The sequence below is a fragment of the Spermophilus citellus genome, assembly GCF_964194105.1.
Source record: "Spermophilus citellus genome assembly, chromosome: 3".
In the NCBI taxonomy this organism is placed as follows: domain Eukaryota; kingdom Metazoa; phylum Chordata; class Mammalia; order Rodentia; family Sciuridae; genus Spermophilus; species Spermophilus citellus.
In genome coordinates this window covers 8,777,871-8,797,037 of record NC_138184.1, presented here as the reverse complement: position 1 = coordinate 8,797,037, position 19,167 = coordinate 8,777,871, and the positions used below count along the sequence as shown (strand labels likewise).

Genomic DNA, 19,167 nt, shown 5'->3' with positions numbered 1-19,167 from the left:
CCGGCGGCGGAACCAGAAGTTTCGTTCCCCCGCACTTCCGCCCTCTGGCCCGGGCTTAAGCTGCGTGGGGAAGACTTGGCGATGCCGACCGGAGACTTTGAGTGAGTACGGGGTCGCGGAGGAGCTCTCGGGAGGCGATCGGGGGGATTCTGGGGAGTGTTATGGGGCCGAGATGTGCCAAGGCCGCGGAGGGTGGCCCTCACTGACCCAACCGCCATTCTCCGCAAACTTGTCCCCGCAGTTCGAAGCCCAGCTGGGCCGACCAGGTGGAAGAAGAGGGAGAGGACGGTGAGTGTAGCGGGTCGCCCTGGGTCACTGCACTGCCGCCTGTTTTGGTGCTCCCCTTCCCTCCCCGCGCCATCCTCCTCGGGTCCTGCCTGTTGCCAACTCCCATGTCACTGCCACAGTCTTCACAGCTGCTCCCTACTCCAGGGAGGAAGTTGGAAAGCCTGCCTTTGTACTAGCGCCTGGGTGACTTTATGGCCCGCCCCCCACTTTCATGGCCGGGATCCCTACCCTTGCCACTGCTTAGGGTCACCACCCAGCCGGATGCCTGGCCAGCCCTTTGCCCTTGGTCCCGCCTTCATCAGCTCCTGGTGTGGAGTTGTCCCAGAGGTCCTTTCATCTTAGCTTAGACCTTTCTTCCCACACTCCCTCTGACAGACAAATGTGTCACCAGCGAGCTCCTCAAGGGCATCCCTCTGGCCACTGGCGATACCAGCCCAGAACCTGAGCTACTTCCAGGAGGTAAGTGACCTCTTCCTCTTTACCCCTGGGCTATGTAGTTGTCTCCCACCTCACCCCAGTCTCTCTCTGTCACCTGGAACTCTTGTGTTTCCCCAGCCACATTCCCACCTGGGTCTCCATTACCCAGGGCAGTCTCCCTCAACTTTTCCCTTCTCCCAGCTCCACTGCCACCTCCTAAGGAGGTTATCAATGGAAACATAAAGACAGTGACTGAGTACAAGATAGATGAAGACGGCAAGAAATTCAAGGTGAGGCTAGAGTGGTGACAGGGTGAGTCCCCTGGTGCTTGGGGGCACATAGATTAGGTGGGTTGATGATGAAGATCCCCTGGTCCCAGGAACTTTGGAGTGCAGGAAGCCTGACACTCTCCCCTTTCATCCACAGATTGTCCGCACCTTCAGGATTGAGACCCGAAAGGCCTCTAAGGCTGTTGCAAGGAGGAAGGTGAGACCCTCCTTCCCCTGTTTTAGGAACTGACCCAGGAATTTTCACTGTTGGAGGAAGGGTTTAACTGTTTGCACCTGTGTTGTCAAAGCAGAATTGAGCTCTGAGTATTTTCGCATTCTTCTGGGGCCTTGAAAAGAAGTAGACAGTATTAGATTCTTGTTTTTTTTTTTTTTTTTTTTTTAACCTCTCATACCAAGGATTAAACTAAGGTCGTTGCATATGCTAGCCAATCACTCTACCTCTGAGATACATCCCCAACTTTTTTTTTGGGGGGGGGTATATGTTATTAGGAATTGAGCCCAGGGGTGCTTTACAGTTGAGTTGCACCCCCAGCACATAACTCATTTTTTTTTTTAAAGAATGTTTTTTGAGATAGGATTTTGCCGAGTTGTCCAGGCTGACTTCAAACTTGAGATCCTCCTGCTTCAGCCTTCTGAGTAGCTATACTTACAGGTGTGTGCCACCACACCTGTCCTGGGGCTAGATTCTTATTCCTCTTGGACTGTCTACCTGGAGGAACTAGCCCTCCCTTGGGGTGGCATAGCAGCTTTCATTTACCCAGGATTCAGGGCTTCTGGAAGAAGTAACAGCATTAAGTACATTTAATACACTTTGCTCTGCACTTTGTGCCAGACACCATGCCAGGTACTGATCTCCACAGCAGCCCAGGGAGCATTTGTGGTCCCTATTCTATAGGGGGTAAGTTGAGGCTCACTGTTTAAAGTCTCTCAAGGTTCCTCACTCTGAGTGACCCCCCACATTCCTGAGCATTGCCTCCTGGCGGGAGCTGGCCCAGCAAGCTGCCCTGGGAATTGTTGACTATGTAGTTGGCTCCCACCTCACCCTGAGTCTCTGTCACCTGGAACTCTTGTGTTGATTGAGAGCTGCCCCTGCTTCCTCAGAAATGGGAACAGTCACTGTTCCCATGATGGGGAGGTGTTTGGAGAGAGTAAAAATGGGGTACTCTAGGCAGTGATAGGCCTGGGGTGCCCCAGTGTGGGACCCCAGTCTTTATCCTGACCCATCCCTCTCTGAGCCTAGAACTGGAAGAAATTCGGGAACTCAGAGTTTGACCCACCAGGCCCCAATGTGGCCACCACCACAGTCAGTGATGATGTCTCCATGACATTCATCACCAGCAAAGAGGTAGGTGGGGCTGAGGGTGGGGCTGGTGCCCAGGGTGGTGGTAGCAGGGGTGAAGCAGCCCCCTCTGAGCTGCTGCCACCTGCTTCCCTGCCAGGACCTGAACTGCCAGGAGGAGGAGGATCCGATGAACAAGCTCAAGGGCCAGAAGATAGTGTCCTGTCGCATCTGCAAGGGTGACCACTGGACCACCCGCTGCCCGTACAAGGACACGCTTGGGCCCATGCAGAAGGAGTTGGCAGAGCAGCTAGGCCTGTCCACAGGCGAGAAGGAGAAGCTGCCGGGAGGTACAGCATGGCCTGGGGTGGCGCGGGGTGGGATTGGGCACCTGGAGAGTCCTGGGCTGTCCTGGCTCTGTGTGTACAGGTGCTGTCCCTTTTGTAGCTGTCATCTCCCACTTAACAGCATCCGTGCTCCATTGGGCCTGTCTCCTTGTTGGGGCCCTGTGTGTGCTCAGACACTCTCAGTGGTGGTACTCATGTCCACACCTGTGTGTGTAACTGCACTGACTGTGATTGGGATGTGGCTGTCCCCTGTATGTGACTCCCTGACTGATTCTCCTCACCATCGTGACTTGAGTGTGTGTGTCTATGGGACTCAAGTGCCTGTCTGAGGTCTCAGCCCTTCAGCCCGCTGGGAGCGAGCGCGAGTCTGGATGTCCTCTGGGGGCTTGTATGCAGTTGCACTTGTCACTTGCCATGTGTGGAGCCCTTGGGAACTGTCCCTTTCCGTGTGACCTTGGGCTGTAGGTGCCTGGGACTGCATTTGCCCTGTGAGCCCTTGCTCTGCTGGTGTTGCTGGCAGGGTGCTCAAAGAGTATCCTCTTCCTGGATGTGATCATGGTGTCATTGTGGACACTGAGGCTCTGAGAGGCCTCAAAGTGACCGGCCTGACGTCTGTGGCTTGGCAGATGGTACCTGCGTCTAGGCATGGTTGGATCTGGGTGGTCGGGCAGATCTGTCACTCTGTTGGCACGTGGCAAGGCTTCACTGGGACCGTACTTTGGGTTTGCAGAACTGGAGCCCGTGCAGGCCACACAGAACAAGACTGGGAAGTACGTGCCACCGAGCTTGCGGGATGGGGCCAGTCGCCGTGGGGAGTCCATGCAGCCCAACCGCAGAGGTGAGGGGCGTTTGGGTGCCAGGCTGGCTGGTGGACGCCTCCCAGCACCCTGTAATTACCCCTGCGTTGTGGTTGTGGGGTGGGGTGGGGCCTTCCTCTCATAATCACCTGTTCCCTACCCGCACAGCTGATGACAACGCCACCATTCGTGTCACCAACCTATCCGAGGACACGCGTGAGACAGACCTGCAGGAGCTTTTTAGGCCCTTTGGCTCCATCTCTCGCATCTACCTGGCTAAGGATAAGACCACTGGCCAGTCCAAGGTGGGTGGGCAGTGGCGGGGGTGGGCAGGCAGGTGGACGGGCGCTGTCCCGGCTCTGGCCGCTGAGCCTTGCCTTCCTCCAGGGCTTTGCCTTCATAAGCTTCCACCGCCGGGAGGATGCCGCACGTGCCATCGCCGGGGTGTCTGGCTTCGGCTACGACCACCTCATCCTCAATGTGGAATGGGCCAAGTAAGACCCCTGCTGCCCCAGACCCGCCCCCTCCCTGACACAGATCACACTGAGGCTGACGTGGGTCCCACCCCAACTGAATCATCAAGGCTGTTTTGAACTGGCCTTCCTTTATTGTCATTTTTCTAAAAAACCTGGCAGAGAGGCCATCAGACATTAGTGACAGACAGCTGCCTTGCCTGGGACTCACCACCAGTCTGGCAGGCAGGGCCCAGCTTGTGACCCATATCCTGACTCCTCGTGTGCCTTGCCATCACACTGCCTGGCCTCCCCCCTCCCCCAGAGCCCTGCTGTTTGCGGTGGGGGGGGGTCTTGGGGTGCCATCACGTCCCGCATTTTGTTGTCCTCACCACTTTCTCCCTCTCTAGGCCATCAACCAACTGAGCCACCTGTCACCACTACCACTGCTGTCCAGCCTAGACCTCTGTGACAGAAAGGAGCCTCCAAGAGCAGGGGACTCCAAGGGCATTAAAAGGCTCAAAGCACCCATGTGTGTCCTCCTCATTCTCGTGCGCCTCCTCCCTGGGGTGATGGCACCGGTTCTCCAGGCTGGTGTTGGCCCCCTAAACCTGCGGGGCCTTCTTGGGTGGGTGCTGTGGGTGAGGAATCCATCGTGTGCTGGCCTGGGCTTCAGCTGTCCCACCCTGGCCAGGGGCACAGGCCTTTCTCTAGGGAGGCAGTGGCAGCTCAGAGGCCTCTTGGTGTGTCAGGGCCGATGCCTGCTGTGCTCTGGTTCTCACTCTTGTCCTGTCCCAGTGCCTGGTGGCGAGAGCAGGCGGGTCACAGGCTCAGCTCAGAGGCCTGGGGTTCTGGGGTTCGGAGATTGTCATTATCAAGAGGCAGGTCTTGGCCAGGAGTCTTGTCTTCTGGGTGGCCTCCGACACACTGTGGGCAGTTTTGTCGACAACAGCTCAGGCTGGGCACCACAGCCATGTAGAGCAGGGGATGTATGCAGATGGCCAGGGGCACAAGGCCCCGCATCACCTGGAAGCCCAGATAGGGCCCCAGCTCCAGCGCCCCCCTAGCCTGGGTCTCATTTGCAAAGGCTGGGCAGCGGGTGTACCAGCGCTGCCGGGCATCCACATTGAGCACCCGTGTGATGTAATAGGGAATGTAGGAACTGGCGTAGAGGACTACACCACTGGCCACCAGCACTGCCACACGCAGCTTCTCGCCTGCTGTCATACCATGGCTGCGAAAAACGGCCCACCCCAGGGCACTATAGGCCACCAGGGAGAGCAGTAGTGGCATGCCACCACCCAGCCCTGCCAGTACCAGGCTGTAGGCTTTGTAGGCTGCAAGCTGGTGGTCATCTGCTGTCCCCAGGCACTTGATGCAGGCCTCAGGCCTGTCTGTGCTGCATGGACCTGCTCCCTGCTGAGGCCTCTTTAGGCGGGAGAAGCTGAGCATGGGGGCGGCCAGCAGGGCTGCCAGGGCCCAGCCAGTGGCACTGATGGCCCAGGCATGCTTGGGCCGCAGGTGGCTGCGGGTGAAGAAGGGGTGGACAACGCCCAGGTATCGGTTGAGGCTGATACAAGTGATGAAGATGACACCCCCCAGCAGGTTGCAGGTGAAGAGGAAGCGCTCCAGGCGGCAGGCCATGTCCCCATAGCGCCAGTTCTTGGGTGGGTAGAAGTAGGCGGCCAGCGGGGGCAGCGTCAGGGCATAGAGCAGGTTGCTGATGGCCAGCTGGGCAGAGAAGACCACAGCTGGGTTCCAGGGCCGCTGCTCCCGACTGCCGAAGCGGTACAGGGCCAGGCCATTGCCAGCCATGGCCACCAGGAACTCAGCCACCAGAACGGGCCAGAGGAAGTCCTGCTGGTAGCTACTAAGCACAAGGTCAGCAGCAGCTGTGAACTTCTCAGGGCAGGACTTGTCACCTGTGGGCGGAGGATGTGAACAGTTGAGCTCTGTCCTTCCTCAGCATGGTTCCTGCTGCCCTCAGCCCACATCTGCAGTGAGGTTGATTCTTCCTGCTGGGGCCTGTGTGCACCATCTCCCGAGGTCCTCATGTCCTGCAAGGGACACCAGCCTCGGCTCCTGCTTGCAATGGAATCTGGCCCAGAGTCAAGAGATTCTATTACTTAGCTGATGAATTCAGAGGGCCAGTGCTCTCATGGAGGTCTGCATGTAGGTCAGCAATGACTACGCAGAGCAGAGCCGTGGGCCCCAGGGCAGAGGAGCAGGAACCTCAGGGAGTCCCCAAACTTACACTAGTCCTCCTTGAAGTTGAATCTATCAGCAAGTCCCAGCAGTGCTACATCAGAATCTGTCCCTCCCTAGCCCCTTCCTGGGCCAGCCCCCATCATCTCCCACCTATACCAGCCCTGTGAGCCCTGGACCTCCAGCTTCCTGCTTTACCTTCCGTGTTTTCCCTACAACCCAGAGGGTGCCTGTGAGCACCAGAGGGAGGTCTCACCCCTCATCCGCACAGGCCTCCATGGCTCCTGCTTCAGAAAGGTCAGTTCTGCAGGGGTTAGAACTTAGCACAAGAGCATGTTCTTGGCTTGTGCAAGGGCCTGGGGTTGACCCCAAGCATCCCCCCTCCCCCCCAAAAATCAAGTTCCATCCCACAAAGCCCTGAAGGAACCATCCCTCGTGTTCTCCGCAGCCATGACTCCCTACAGCAACCCCCAAACCACCAGCTTCCTGGCTGATCCTTAATACATGTCCAGCCCCTGGGCCTTTGCACTGGCTGTTCTTGCCCAGTTACTGAGTCACCAGCCAGTCATGCAAGTCACCCTCCCTGCTACCCCTGGAATCTGACCATGTCTGGAGGAGGACTGATCTCCCTCATGTCAGACGTGCATCGCTCATGTCCTCTGGCCCCCTTTCCCTGCTCTTTTCCATAGCCAGGTTATCTTCTTTTGATCATAATGAACATTTCCACCAGAATCCCCTCCAGGAGGGCAGGAAGCGCCACTGTGTCATTGTCCCCAATACAGCAGAGCTGGTTCCGATCCCCTTGTGTGCCCCTCCCTCAGCCTTAGCTTTGTGATCTGACAACTTGGCTTGTTCTGTGTGGCAGGCTGACCCCTAGCTCTTGGGGATGCACAAGCCCCGCTCCAGCCCAGCCTGCCACTCAGAAGGCTCTGAAGCCTCCTGCCAAGCACCTTTTAACGCTCTCCTCTCTTCCTGAAGATCCCTGGCCAGCCCCTCTGTCACCACCTGGGTTGAGCAGCCTAACTCCTGCCATGTCTCCATTTGACCCTTAATTAGTCCAGCACTTGCTCCTTACCTGAGATGGTGGCCGCCATGGCCTGATCAGCCAGCCTGTGGCCCGCCACCCACGCCAAGCCCTGCTGAGGCTCCACCCGAGTTACCAGCAGCCCCTCCCTCAGCCTGCAGAGCTGGTCAGACGCCCAGCTTCCTTCCTCATTGCACCACAGCAGAAGGTAGTCTGCTCAGGGACCTGGGGGAGGGGAGACCAGGAGGGGCCCAGTGCCTCAGCACAGGACACCACGGTGCCCGAGGGGGGGACATGCACCAGGACCTGGGGCAGAAACCAGGTTGGCCCTGGTTCCTAGGCTGTCATGTTGGGCACCAGGTGCCCCTAATCCATCCAAAAAGCAGACTTCAGACACCCGCCAAGTTCAGTCTTTATTGATATGCGAGGGTGGGAGTGGGGGGGCTGGGGGTTGGGCTACTACTCCTTTATGAAAGGAAACCAAGGGCTGCACAGAGGCAGCTCTTTTGGGCCCCAATCTGGGGCATTCCATGCATCACTGGGCTCAGACTCAAGCCCTTCTCTTCAGTGGCCTTCCCCGGCTGTGCTCTCGGGCAGTCCCTCTGTGCCCCTGCTTGCCCTGGACTCCCGTGGGTCTACTCTTGGGCTTCAGAGGCCTCCGGCCACCGTCCTGACCCCTGTCTCGGTTAGGCCTCCGCTCCTTCACCCGCTGCTTCTTGCTTGGAGGCCCGGTGTGCAGTCTCCGCTTGGTCACCCTGGGGAACATATCTGTGGGAAGACAGTCGTCAGGGCCCCCAAGGACCAAAAACATGTCCTGGGTGCCCAGCTGCAGGACCCTGCCACGCACCCTCATCAGGCTCCTCGCCCACTGCCTGGCGGAAATACTCCGCTTCATCTTCTTCCTCCTGCTGGCCAGCCCCCTCGGCCTCTGGGGGCACCCCTGGGTCTTCAGCATCACTGTCCCCATCAGCACGAGCTCTCTTCATGCCCGCCAGGCTCTTCTTCCTGCAGGAGATGGTGTCAACCAGCCACCTGCTGGAGGGCCATCCAGCCCTCCCAGCTGTCCACACGGACCTGTGGGCCTCCCGCTGCTCCCGCTTGCGCTGGACATTCTGGTTCTGCTGATCCTGCCTCTGGGCCTTGAGCCGCAGCTTCTCCTCCTTGGCTGCCAGGATGGCCTGCAGCTCCTCCTCCGTCTTGTGCACTGAACAGGAGGACACAGGTCACCAAGGTCCTGTGTGCTGTAGCACCACAACCTACCCTGGTTGGCCTCGTATCCCTGAACCCGAGCCTGGCCACCCCTAGCCTCACCGAAACTGTGGAACAGCACATTGCCCTCCCCGACGCCCTCTTGGATCTTAATGAGCTGCAGCGTCATCCGGGGACCAATCTGGGGGGATGGAGGGTAGAGGAAGAGTCAGTTCTTCTTTGGGGCTGGGGGCTGCCAGAGAAGGTCACCCCTGCCACCAAGCATCACCTCTGTGAGCCGCACTGCGCTCTGCTGGGCCCGCATGTTGCCGCGTCCTGCAATGGCCTGGGGTAGCTCAGTAATGTTGTGTTCGCCATCAGGCTCCGCCTCACTTTCTGAAAGCCCTGCACCCCTGTGGGGACACATGGGACTCAGCAGGTGATCAGAATCCAGGGACAGTTTTAGGACCCTTGGATTGCAGTGACCTCCCACCCTGAGCCCTCCTCACGTGGCCAGCAGCTCGCTGATGTCCTGCAGGCGACTCATGTTGGGGAACTTCTCCTGCAGGAGCTTCTTCATCCCCCGACTTGCACCCACGGGAACCACTTTGATGCTACTGCACGGCAGAAGTGGGGTGGAGTAGGGGTGACGTTAGGTCACAGCGTCAGAACCCACTCTGCGCCCCTTGCCTCTGGGCAGTGCGTCAGAGCGTTTACTTTGAGACTGAGCAATCACAGAGTCTCAGCAGCTGTGCTGTCATCAGTTGCACAAGGAGGCCTGGCCCTGCACCCCTCACTCCTTCTCAGAGCACTCACTAATGGCGGAAGTCCAGCTCCTGGGAGTCAGCGTTGTAATTGATGAGAAGGCAGCGCTTGATGGTGTTCAGGTTCACCTGAGGGAAGAGAAGGGACCCAGTGAGCTGCCTGCAGCCTGCACAACCCTGGCCAAGCAGGCCCCACGCCACTGGCCATGCCATGCAGCTGCTGCAAGTGGTGCCCACATCAGATTCCCTATTGAGCAGGAGAACTGCTGCCAACATGGACTAGGGGCTGGGGCTCTGAAAAAAAAAACTGCAGTCCTACTGGGCACGGTGGCACACAACTGTAATCCCAGCAGCTCAGGAGACTGAGGCAAGAGAATCCCAAATTCAAAGCCAGCCTCAGCAATCTAGCAAGGCCCTGCATCAAAATAATAAAGGGCTGGGGATGTGGCTCTGTGGTTAAGTGCCCCTGGGTGGTTCAATCCCTGATGCCAAACCAAACCAAACCCTATAGTCCTTGGCCTAGCATGCCCAAGGGCCTGGGTTTAATCCCCAACTCTGAAGGTGGCAGAGTGGGGATGATGAGCCCCAAACAAAACTCCAGTCCTGCACTCTTTCAACCCCCCTCACCTTTTTATTTTCAGAGAGGGTCTAAGTTGTTCGGGGCCTTACTAAGTTGCTGAGGCTGGTTTTGAACTTGCAATTCTGCTTCAGCCCTCTGAGGTGCTGAGATTACAGACACGCACTACTGTGCCCAACTAGTCGCCGCACACTCTTGATTCTAACCTCAGGCCAATGACATCTCTGTAAACCAATTTCCCCTCTATCAAATAAGGTCATTAATAAAGGGCTGGTGGTACCCATTCCATGACCCATCCACCTACACCTGCCAAGACAAGAGGCCCAGCCTACCTTGTGCACGTTGATGGAGGGGAACAGGTTCTGGAACATGGTGGCCATAAGCTTCACATGCATGCCGTGAGGTCCAAAGTTGTTGAGTACCAGGAGGGGAGGGTGGGCAAACTGCTGCTCATGCATGCGGTGCCGGCGCAGGGAGGAGACCACATCACGCACCAGTGTGTACTGCAATGCAAGGCAGGACGGGAGTGGATGATTATCACTCACATGTGGCAGGGGCCATCCCCAAGCCCAGCTCTTACCTAACATGGCCCCTGTACCACCTCCACCCCTCACCTTGTTGATCTGGAAGGTCAAAGTGGGGCCTCCTGGGAGCCGCATCAGTTTCTGCAGGAGAAAAGAGGATCAGTGCGGATGCAGGTATTCAGCAGGGGCAGGGCAAGTGGGAACCTCTGCCTGTCTCTTCAGAGCGTTTACTTTGAAGCCAGAATCATGGCAGCTCAGAGGCACAGGGTTTCATCATGAGAGACAAGGAAGGAGAGGGCTTGGGGGAGATGAAAGGTGTGGATGCCCACTCACAAAGTAGACACTGGTCTCTGTTTTGCTTAGGATCAGGAAGTGTGTGACCCCAAGGGGCCCAGCCACTGCCACACAGTCCTTCAGCGAGTTCTTCTTACGGATCTAGAAATTACAAAAAGGAAAAGAAACGAATAGCGGTATTCCTCACTGACCAAGACAGTGACCTTCAGCTGAGGGTCCCAATCGCTAGAACCAGGGTTTAGTTAAGTGCCATCTCTGCCCCTTGTCTCCTATGCACCTTTCGTTAACAGATGAGCCATCAGAAGCCCAGTGAAGCCTTGCCCCAGGTCTTTCAGAGAAGCTACGGTTTGCTGTCCCCACTGCCCAACTAAGCCCCAAGCTAGATGCAGAGACCCTGTCCTCAGGTAGGTCCCGTTCTCCAGTCGGGACACAGAGGCCTCCCGAGGTTTCACAGAGCCGGCCCTCAGCCGCGATGACGGCCCAGGGTGGGTAGAGGCGGGCTGGCTGGGCAGACCTGCAGACGGGTGGCGGTGAGCGGCTCCATGACCCGACGCACGTCCAGGCTGAGCTGCCGGACGCTGCGACCCGCGCTGCCCCGCGTGAACACGAACGAGTGCGGTTGCGCGGCGTAAGCCTCGAGGTTGCGGAGCCGCGCCTGGGCGCGCGCGCGCTTCTGGTGCCGGGACTGAGGGGGCGACAGACGAACGGTGAGCGCCGCGGCCTCCGCCGGGACCCCGCCGGTACTCCCCGCACCCTCGGCCGCCGCGCCATACCCTCCCCGATTGCCCCATGCTGCCGTCTATTCCACGAGGCCGCCTCTGCCGGCCACTTCCGGCGCCGCGCTGCTCACTTCCGGCGCCCGAGCCGAGGGCGTCATCGGGCGGGCCTGCGCACTAAGTGGCCTCGAGGGGAGCGGGGGCGGGGAGTAGGAAATCTTTGGAGGGGTTGCTATGGAGACACCGGTGCCTGTTTCTACGGAAACCAGGGCGGGGTCGAACAGCTCCGGGCGGCGGAGAAACCTATCCACAGGTTCGAATCCCGCCCGGGCCCATTTCGTCCAGCGGCGCCATTACGTCTCCACTTCGAGGATCCTACAGTACCCCAAAGTGAGGGTGGAACTGTCTGCCCTGGGCTGCGAGCCAAGAGACGGAATGTGCACACAGTGCTTGACACCTTGGCACCAGGCACTTGGGAGCAGCCAGAGAGGGAATCGGGCCATGGCGGTTTTTCATTCTCGTCCTGTTGGCCGATGGGCTGAGGATGGAAACTCCACCTCAACTTCCGGAGACTTTGGGCACGGCGGGCGCTTCGAGAATAGTCCACCCCGCCCTCTTCCACCCAGAGCCCGGGTCTTGGCCTCAGCCTCTGGCTTTCCCCCAAAACCTCGCCTGGGAGGGGAGGCCACCCGCCCAGGCCCTCTCTCGGCTCCCCCAGCCCCTGCCCCCTCCCCATCCTTTGTCCTCCCATCTCGGCCTCCCTTTCCTCCAAAATCGGTCGTCTCCATCATCAGTCGGTTTCCAGCCTTCCCCTCTCCTCTCCATCGTTTCCCTGTCTCTCCCTTCTCCCCAGGTCTCTCCACTCGGTGGCCTCTCTCCCTCCCTCAGTCTGTCTGTGACTTAGGAGGTTTCTCCTCTCTCTGCTGCCAATGGGGAAGCCGGCGGGGGCTGAGGGTGGGGGGCCCAGCCCCGGCCCAGAGCCCAGCCTGGCAGCCTCGCTCAGATCTGGGACAACCATTTCCTCTTGCAGCCCCGGAGTCCACTCGGGTTACTCCAGGAGTTCAGGACGGTTGGAAGTGGGGAAGGAGGCTGCTCCCCCGGTGCTGGGCTGCTGGCCGGCAGGGCCTTCATACAGGTCAGGGGCCCCAGCCGGCTTCCGGGGGGCTCTTTATGAATCTCTTTCTACCTCTGAGAAATGACTGCATGGTTATTTCCTCCTGTTCTGTCCCTGTGTGATTTGACTTTTGTGAAAACGTGACCCAGTGAATGAGGGACAAACATTCATGGTTTGGCAGATGGGCATCTGGGCGTTGCTGTGTGCCGACTTGGTGTCTCTGTGCTGCCTGTGTGTGGCCAAATGTACCTGGCGTGTTCATGTCTGAGGGGCAGACCCGGACCCACAACCTGTGGATATTTCCCTTTGAGTTTCACAGGATGTGTGCCTGTGTGGCCATATTTTGAACATACAATTGTTGCCTAGATCTTCGTTGTGTTTCTTGTGTCTTTTGTTCTTTTCTTATGGTGCTGAGGATGGAATCCACTGAGCAATATCCCTAGCCCTCGTTGTCTCTGTGGGTGTGCCAGATGAACTAGTGGTCATGTGTACATGAACTTCATTTGTCTATCTTTGCTGCTTTGTGCAGTACTTTGTCAGTTTTGTTGGGTAACGGCACGAGTGTGTGTGTCTTTGTTTTGTTATGCACATGCATGTGTGTGACTGTTGTGTTGTATGTGTGAGTTCAGGAGCCACGCTATCTGGACTGAATCCCCCTGTATCTCTTTCTGGCCGTGTGAGTGCAGGCAAGTGGCTCACCCTCTCTGAACTTTTTCCCTTTTCTAAAATGTTGCTACACAGAGAATCTGGAGTGGGCTTCTAGGATTAAATGAGATAAAAGGTGTAGAGTTCAGAGGTGCGAGGTGCGTCGGACACACAGTAGGTGCCCACTGATCCTCTCCAACACTATCCTTCTATGTGTCTGGGGCTGGGATCCTGCAGGTCCTACCAGGGCCTGCAGCCTCCCACGCGCTCCACTGGGAGGAAGAGAAAGGACGTCCAGGGCACTGACCTGTGTTATCAGGCTCTGGTGGCCTGGGCAGGGGGGTCTGGCAATTCTGCCTCAGTTCTCACGTGGGAAAGGCTAAATATTTACAGTTGCTCCACTCCCAGATTCTGGGGGCTGGGGGTGGTTACCAAGTCTTCTCTCTCCTTTCTCACCAGCCTCTCCCCTTCCTTAGCTCAGAGGCCCTCCCGGACCCTCAGCTTTTCCTCTGACTTCTTGTGCCTGCTGTGAGCTTCGCTGGATTCAGGGTCTTGGTCGTGAGAGGTGAGAGGTGGGAGTGCAGGTGGATGCTGACTCTCTTTGTCGGGAGACCCTGGCCTCTGCTTGGCTGGGCGGAGGAGGCTCCCAGGCCTCCTGCTCACCACCCCAGGCTGACAACATGAAAGGCGCTGGGTTTTACACACATTCCAGCTCCAGGGGATTTGGTCCATTCCTGTTGTGGGAGACTGAGTGTTGGAAAGGGCAAGAGAAGACCCTCCCGACCCTGACAGCTCTTTCTTGGTGTGTCAGTATAATAGCAAATGGGCCCTTCCACCACTCAGAACCCTTCCTGGCCCCCCCTGACTCAGAGTAGAACCCCAAGTCCTCCTCAAGGCCCCAAATACTGAGTACCCTATGTCCTGCTACCTCTCTGCCTTCATTTCCTGCTCTCCCTCTTGCTCACTCTGTTCCACACAGGGCTTCCCCTGCTGTTCCCTGGGCATATCCAAAGCAAGGTCCAACCTCAGGGTCTTTGCACTTACTGTTTTCTCTGCTTAGAATGCTGTTCCCATTCTCTCTTCCTTCAGGTTTTGCGCAAGTGTCGCCCTTTCAGTGAGACTTTTCCTGATCTCTCTCTCTCTTTACGTCCCTTCTCCCCAGCTCCAGACTCTCCCTCTTCCTATCTGATTTTCCTCCTAAACTCCATTGCTCTGATTTCCCTGCGGGGTATTCCATAGTTTTCCCAAGGACACTATTAGATCCAGGAGGGCAGAGGTTCTGTGTTTTGCTTGAGGCTGTGTCCCTGTTGCCACACAAACAGGCACTTAGGCAGTTGGGGTGGATAGGCATACAGGTTCCAAGGGTCAGTAAGCACACACAGGCATGCATGTCCCCTTCTGAGACTGCAAAGGTGTGAACCCTGGTGGGCCTGGAAATGAAGGTGAGGAGGGCATAGGTGTGGCTTTGGCAGGGCCAGGGTGGTGGCCACAAGTATCCATTTGCCAGTAAAGATTCTGTCTGAGCTCACCTGCAGGAGCACTTGGAACACCTGGGGCTGGGGCACACCTGACCTGGGGGCTGGGGCCTGGGGAGGAGTGCTAGGCACTATTTTAGGCACAGCATAAGGCAGCCAAGGAAACCCCAGAAACCCCGGGGGAATGCAGTGGGGGTATGCAAATAAGTAGCAACGAGTGGGGCATAAAACTGAAAAACACAGTGACAGGAAGTGCAGCCCAGATCTAGTGGGACCTGAACCAGGATGGGGGGGCACGTTAAAATCCAAAGAATGTTGCATATGGAGCTGACTGCAAATGCCAAGGCCCTGAGGCAGGATCTGGCCAAGTGCTGTTCCTGGGTGCTTTGGAGGCCGTGAGGGCAGGGAGGGGATGAGGTAGAGTGTGTCACTGGGAGGACTAGGGCTTTCACACTAAGTGAGGTGGGAACTACTGAAGGTTGAGTAGAGGAAGGATAGGAACAGATTCCTGAGGTCAAGGTGTCCACTGGCTGCTGAGGGCAGAGTGCTGGAAAGCGGGGGGCAGCTGCTGTAAGGAAAGCCAGGTGGTGTCATGAGCTGGGACCCTGGGGTGGGGGGCAGGGGGCTGGAGGAATTCAGGATCTAAACAGAGGCGCACAGGCTTGGCGGAGGCCTGGGTCTGTTATGAAGGGAAGCAGATGTGCTCACTCTGGGTTGGAGGGGGAGGGCTTTGTTACCAGACTCGCGCCTCCCCCATCTCACCACCCGCTTTCCTCTGCTTTTTTTTTTTTTTGTTGTTGAGGTGCTGGGAAGGCACCCCGGGCCTTGCACATGCTAAGCAAGCGTCCTCCCTCTGCTTTTGCTCCAGCTCCTTACATTTTCCTTAGTACCGCCGGCGTGGGCGACTCGGGCCTTAGCACTTGCGTTACCCTTGCCGGGGTTGCTTCTCTCCAGACTTTCCCACGACTTCCTGCCGTCACCTCCTCCTGGAAGCCTTCCCCTGTCCGCATCCACCTCCTCTCAAACAGTCCCTGTGTGGACTCTTCACATCCCTCCCGCTCCGCGGTACCGTTATTTTTAGCACTTAGCACCGGCTGACTAATATACTCTACGAATCCTATATTTGTTTCTTGCCCACTAGGGCGGGGACTTTTGTGCTTTGCTCACGACTAGAAAAGAGTCTGGCACACAGTCGGCGCTCAATAAGCATTTGATGAATGAATGCAGGAGGCATTTTAACCACAGGGCGCCTGGATCAGGAGCGGGATCGCCCTGGGGCGTCTCGGAGAAAGAGACGGAGACGGATCCCGGACCCGCGGCCAAGCAGGAGTGGACACACGCATGCCCGCGTGCGTCGCCCGGCCTGAGAATGGGGGGCCGGACGTGGGCTCCCGGTGCCACCGCCTCCTGTCCTCCCCTGCTTGCAGGAACGTCATGTCGGTGCCCCGGTTGCGCGCGCTGCCGCTGCTGCTCCTGCTGGGCGCGTCGTGGGCGCGGGCGGGCGCCCCGCGCTGCACCTACACCTTCGTGCTGCCCCAACAGAAGTTCACCGGCGCCGTGTGCTGGAGCGGAGCGGCTGCCGCACGACCCACTTCCGAGGCCGTGAACGCCAGCGAGGTGGCGGCGCTGCGCTTGCGCGTCGGCCGCCACGAGGAGCTGCTGCGCGAGCTGCAGAGGCTGGCCGCCGCCGACGGCGCAGTGGCCGGCGAGGTGCGCGCGCTGCGCAAGGAGAGCCGCGGCCTGAGCGCGCGCCTGGGCCAGCTGCGCGCGCAGCTGCAGCATGAGGCCGGCACGGGGGCGGGGCCGAGCCAGGGGGCGGAGCCTGCCGCTGTTCTGGCGCTGCTCGGGGAACGCGTGCTCAATGCGTCCGCCGAGGCTCAGCAGGCCGCCGCCCGCTTCCACCAGCTGGACGTCAAGTTTCGAGAGCTGGCACAGCTGGTCAGCCAGCAGAGCGACCTCATCGCCCGCCTGGAGCGCCTGTGCCCGGGGGGCGCCGGCGGGCAACAGCAGGTAACCAGAAAGCCTTTCTCAGTAGCATCTGTTTGCTGTGCACATCATCTGTGAAATGGGCCTTCTGCAACCCCAGGATGTTATCCGCAGTTCCGAAATCCGAAAAACCTGGAAACGAGATTCCTATCCGTTCCTTTCATTACTTATTTGGGTCAAAATATAATTGGGGGCTATTTATAGCCTTTACTTATCCATTTAATGTGAATATTCATACGCTCCTCCACTCAAGCATATTATTACCCTGTACAAGGACCAGTGACCGTGTATCCCTGTCATTCAGAATTTTGCCATGCCATTCTGAATTCTAGAACATATCTGGCCCTGGATTTTGCATAAAAGATAGTTTTTCTGATAGTCCCTATCTTACGGTGTTGATGGGAGAATCTGTTAAATAGCAGGTAGGACATGCTCCTGTTATTCCAGCTTCACAGAGGAGACTGAGGTGCAGTTGAGTTAAGCTCTCAGCACCAAAGAGAATTTTAGCCCAGCTCTATCTGTGCTTGATGACCAAGAGAGAATCTCCAGGGGGGGATTTAGGGCTGGGACGTGTCCCCCACCAGGTTCCTGTTGGGGCACTGGGAGAGTCTACATCCTCTCTGGCCCTGAGAGACCATGCCTCCTGAGCTAGGCATTGATGCAGTTGCACTTGACTTTTTCCATTGCCCCAGGTCCTGCCCCCGCCCCTGGTGCCTGTGGTGCCCTTGAGTCTGGTGGGCAGCACCAATAACACCAGCAGGAGGCTGGACCCAGCCCCAGAGCCCCAGAGAGACCAGACCTGGAGACAACAGGGCCCCCTGGCCTCTCCTATGCCTGCAGGGTCCCCTGTGATCCCTACCAAGCCATCAGGTAAAATGGGGGGGTCTGAGGAGCCAGGGGATCTCCATTGCAGTGTGGGTGGAAGGAAACGGAAGAGTCAAGATTTTCATGGGAGAGTCTTCTTACAGTGAGAGGACTGGAGGAAAGGCTGCTTTTATCTTATAATGAAACACTTATATAAAGACAAAATTTCTTACTATGGTGTGAAAATAGAGAAAATATGAGGGGAGGGACTCTCATTTTGATGAGGGGACAGCAGGTGGAGGACTGCTACTTGGGTGAGTGGAGCTGGTTCAGAGTCTAAGTTCAGGACATATATTCTGGTGAGGAGATGACAGAACTAAGAGCCCTGAGCTCCACGTTTGCTCTTAAGAGAGAAGGACTTGCGAGGTGAGGTGAGGAAGTGGCTGCTGGTGTTACTTGGATGAGGGAAAGGGAGGGCAGAGTCTGTTTTGTGAGGGGACCAGCGAGGAGGAGGACTCTTGTTCTGCTGAGGAGTTGGTTGGCCCGGCTGTGCCTCCATCCCTGTGCCCTTAGGCCCGTGGCAGGACTGTGCGGAGGCCCACCAGGCAGGCCACAGCCAGAGTGGGGTCTACGAGCTGCAACTCGGCCGGCTCCAGGTGTCCGCGTGGTGCGAGCAGCAGCTGGAGGGCGGAGGGTGGACGGTGATCCAGCGGCGCCAGGACGGCTCTGTCAACTTCTTCACCACCTGGCAGCACTACAAGGTGGGCAGGGCCGGGCGGTGCAGGGCCGGGTGTGCAGGGCACTGTCCCTGACCTCCCGACTCTCCCATCTCGCCAGGTGGGCTTTGGGCGGCCTGACGGGGAATACTGGCTGGGCCTCGAACCTGTGCATCAGCTGACCAGCCGGGGGGACCACGAGCTGCTGGTGCTCCTGGAGGACTGGGGGGGCCGTGGGGCACGTGCCCACTATGATAGCTTCTCTCTGGAACCCGAGAGTGACCACTATCGCCTGCGGCTTGGCCAGTACCACGGTGACGCTGGAGATTCTCTTTCTTGGCACAATGACAAACCCTTCAGCACCGTGGATAGAGATCGAGACTCCTATTCCGGTAGGAGTTCTTATTCTGGAGGGAGGGTAGGGCAGGTGGGACTCCTGTTCTGGGTAGGGAATGAAAAGCAGTGGACAGGATTCCCCTCTGATAAGTATTGGAATAGGAAAGCAAGAGAACAAGGCTAGGACTTTTATTCTGATGAGGGGATGGGGAGCCTAGATTAGCTCTCTAATGAGGCAAGAATTAGGATTCTGTTCTCTTCTGGAGGGCATAGGGTGAGAACCAGGATATTCTTTCTCACTCTTGCTCTTTTTGTGCGTGTGTGCATGCACACGCACTGGGGATCAAATCTTGGACCTCACACAGGCTAAGAAAGCTCTTTACCACTGAGCTGCACCCACCCCAGCCCAGTCTCTTATTCTAGAAAGGAAGCAGGAATTTTTTTTTCCTGATAAAGGAATGAGTGATGATGACTAATTTTAAAAGTGGGAAAGGTGTGTCTTGTACTTTGGTAAGGAGACAGGGAAGGCATTAAGACTATTACTCTGAAAAACAAAGTGGGAGGCCAGGGTTTTTATTTTGGAAAGGAAATGGAGGATCAGGGCTTATATTCAGTAAGACTGGGGAGGACCAGGGGATGGTTGGCAGATGCCTTGCACATGCCTTGCACATGGCGTGCAGGGGAGGCTTGTTTAATCTGGTGAGGACACCCACTCTTTTCCCCTCAGGTAACTGCGCCTTGTACCAGCGCGGGGGCTGGTGGTACCATGCCTGTGCCCACTCCAACCTCAATGGTGTGTGGCACCGTGGTGGCCACTACCGAAACCGCTACCAGGATGGTGTCTACTGGGCTGAGTTCCGTGGCGGGGCGTACTCCCTCAAGAAGGCCGCCATGCTGATCCGACCGGCCAGGCCCTGACTGCCCGGGCC

General features: G+C 57.5%; 4 protein-coding genes across 7 annotated transcripts; 2 read left to right on the top strand and 2 right to left on the bottom strand.

The window, feature by feature from the left end:
* Nucleotides 1-4,399, top strand: EIF3G (eukaryotic translation initiation factor 3 subunit G; the record flags this gene model as incomplete). Of its 2 annotated transcripts, XM_081286501.1 has the most annotated exons (11): nucleotides 1-101; nucleotides 242-288; nucleotides 664-747; nucleotides 907-995; nucleotides 1,132-1,191; nucleotides 2,236-2,340; nucleotides 2,435-2,624; nucleotides 3,352-3,459; nucleotides 3,587-3,723; nucleotides 3,806-3,912; nucleotides 4,281-4,399. In XM_081286501.1, exons 1-11 carry the CDS (start codon nucleotides 82-84, stop codon nucleotides 4,294-4,296), a joined length of 963 nt encoding a protein of 320 aa, XP_081142627.1. In that variant the 5' UTR covers nucleotides 1-81. The 2 variants fall into 2 exon arrangements, with proteins under 2 accessions (XP_081142627.1, XP_081142628.1); XM_081286502.1 differs by lacking the exon at nucleotides 4,281-4,399 and having other exon boundaries at nucleotides 3,806-3,916.
* A 293-nt stretch (nucleotides 4,400-4,692) lies between these two features.
* On the bottom strand, nucleotides 4,693-7,188 carry P2RY11 (purinergic receptor P2Y11; the record flags this gene model as incomplete). Its single annotated transcript, XM_081283135.1, has 2 exons — nucleotides 7,151-7,188; nucleotides 4,693-5,792 (listed from the first exon to the last, which is right to left on the bottom strand). Exons 1-2 carry the CDS (start codon nucleotides 7,167-7,169, stop codon nucleotides 4,693-4,695), a joined length of 1,119 nt encoding a protein of 372 aa, XP_081139261.1. The 5' UTR covers nucleotides 7,170-7,188.
* A 311-nt stretch (nucleotides 7,189-7,499) lies between these two features.
* On the bottom strand, nucleotides 7,500-11,303 carry LOC308645459 (suppressor of SWI4 1 homolog). The gene is made up of 12 exons (XM_081287624.1): nucleotides 11,220-11,303; nucleotides 10,961-11,131; nucleotides 10,486-10,587; nucleotides 10,243-10,293; nucleotides 9,961-10,131; nucleotides 9,104-9,180; nucleotides 8,797-8,904; nucleotides 8,577-8,700; nucleotides 8,411-8,489; nucleotides 8,174-8,303; nucleotides 7,947-8,104; nucleotides 7,500-7,867 (listed from the first exon to the last, which is right to left on the bottom strand). The coding sequence occupies exons 1-12, from the start codon at nucleotides 11,235-11,237 to the stop codon at nucleotides 7,650-7,652; spliced, it is 1,407 nt and encodes a 468-aa protein (XP_081143750.1). The 5' UTR covers nucleotides 11,238-11,303; the 3' UTR covers nucleotides 7,500-7,649.
* Nucleotides 11,304-11,328: 25 nt separating this feature from the next.
* ANGPTL6 (angiopoietin like 6) lies at nucleotides 11,329-19,156 on the top strand (the record flags this gene model as incomplete). 3 transcript variants are annotated; one of them, XM_081287627.1, is made up of 8 exons in its annotated part: nucleotides 11,342-11,475; nucleotides 12,193-12,297; nucleotides 13,381-13,486; nucleotides 15,824-16,406; nucleotides 17,075-17,252; nucleotides 17,760-17,947; nucleotides 18,024-18,294; nucleotides 18,966-19,156. In XM_081287627.1, exons 4-8 carry the CDS (start codon nucleotides 15,831-15,833, stop codon nucleotides 19,154-19,156), a joined length of 1,404 nt encoding a protein of 467 aa, XP_081143753.1. In that variant the 5' UTR covers nucleotides 11,342-11,475; nucleotides 12,193-12,297; nucleotides 13,381-13,486; nucleotides 15,824-15,830. The 3 variants fall into 3 exon arrangements, with proteins under 3 accessions (XP_081143752.1, XP_081143751.1, XP_081143753.1); XM_081287626.1 differs by having other exon boundaries at nucleotides 11,329-11,475; nucleotides 13,403-13,486; nucleotides 18,024-19,044; XM_081287625.1 differs by having other exon boundaries at nucleotides 11,329-11,475; nucleotides 13,398-13,486; nucleotides 18,024-19,044.
* Nucleotides 19,157-19,167: the final 11 nt, after the last annotated feature.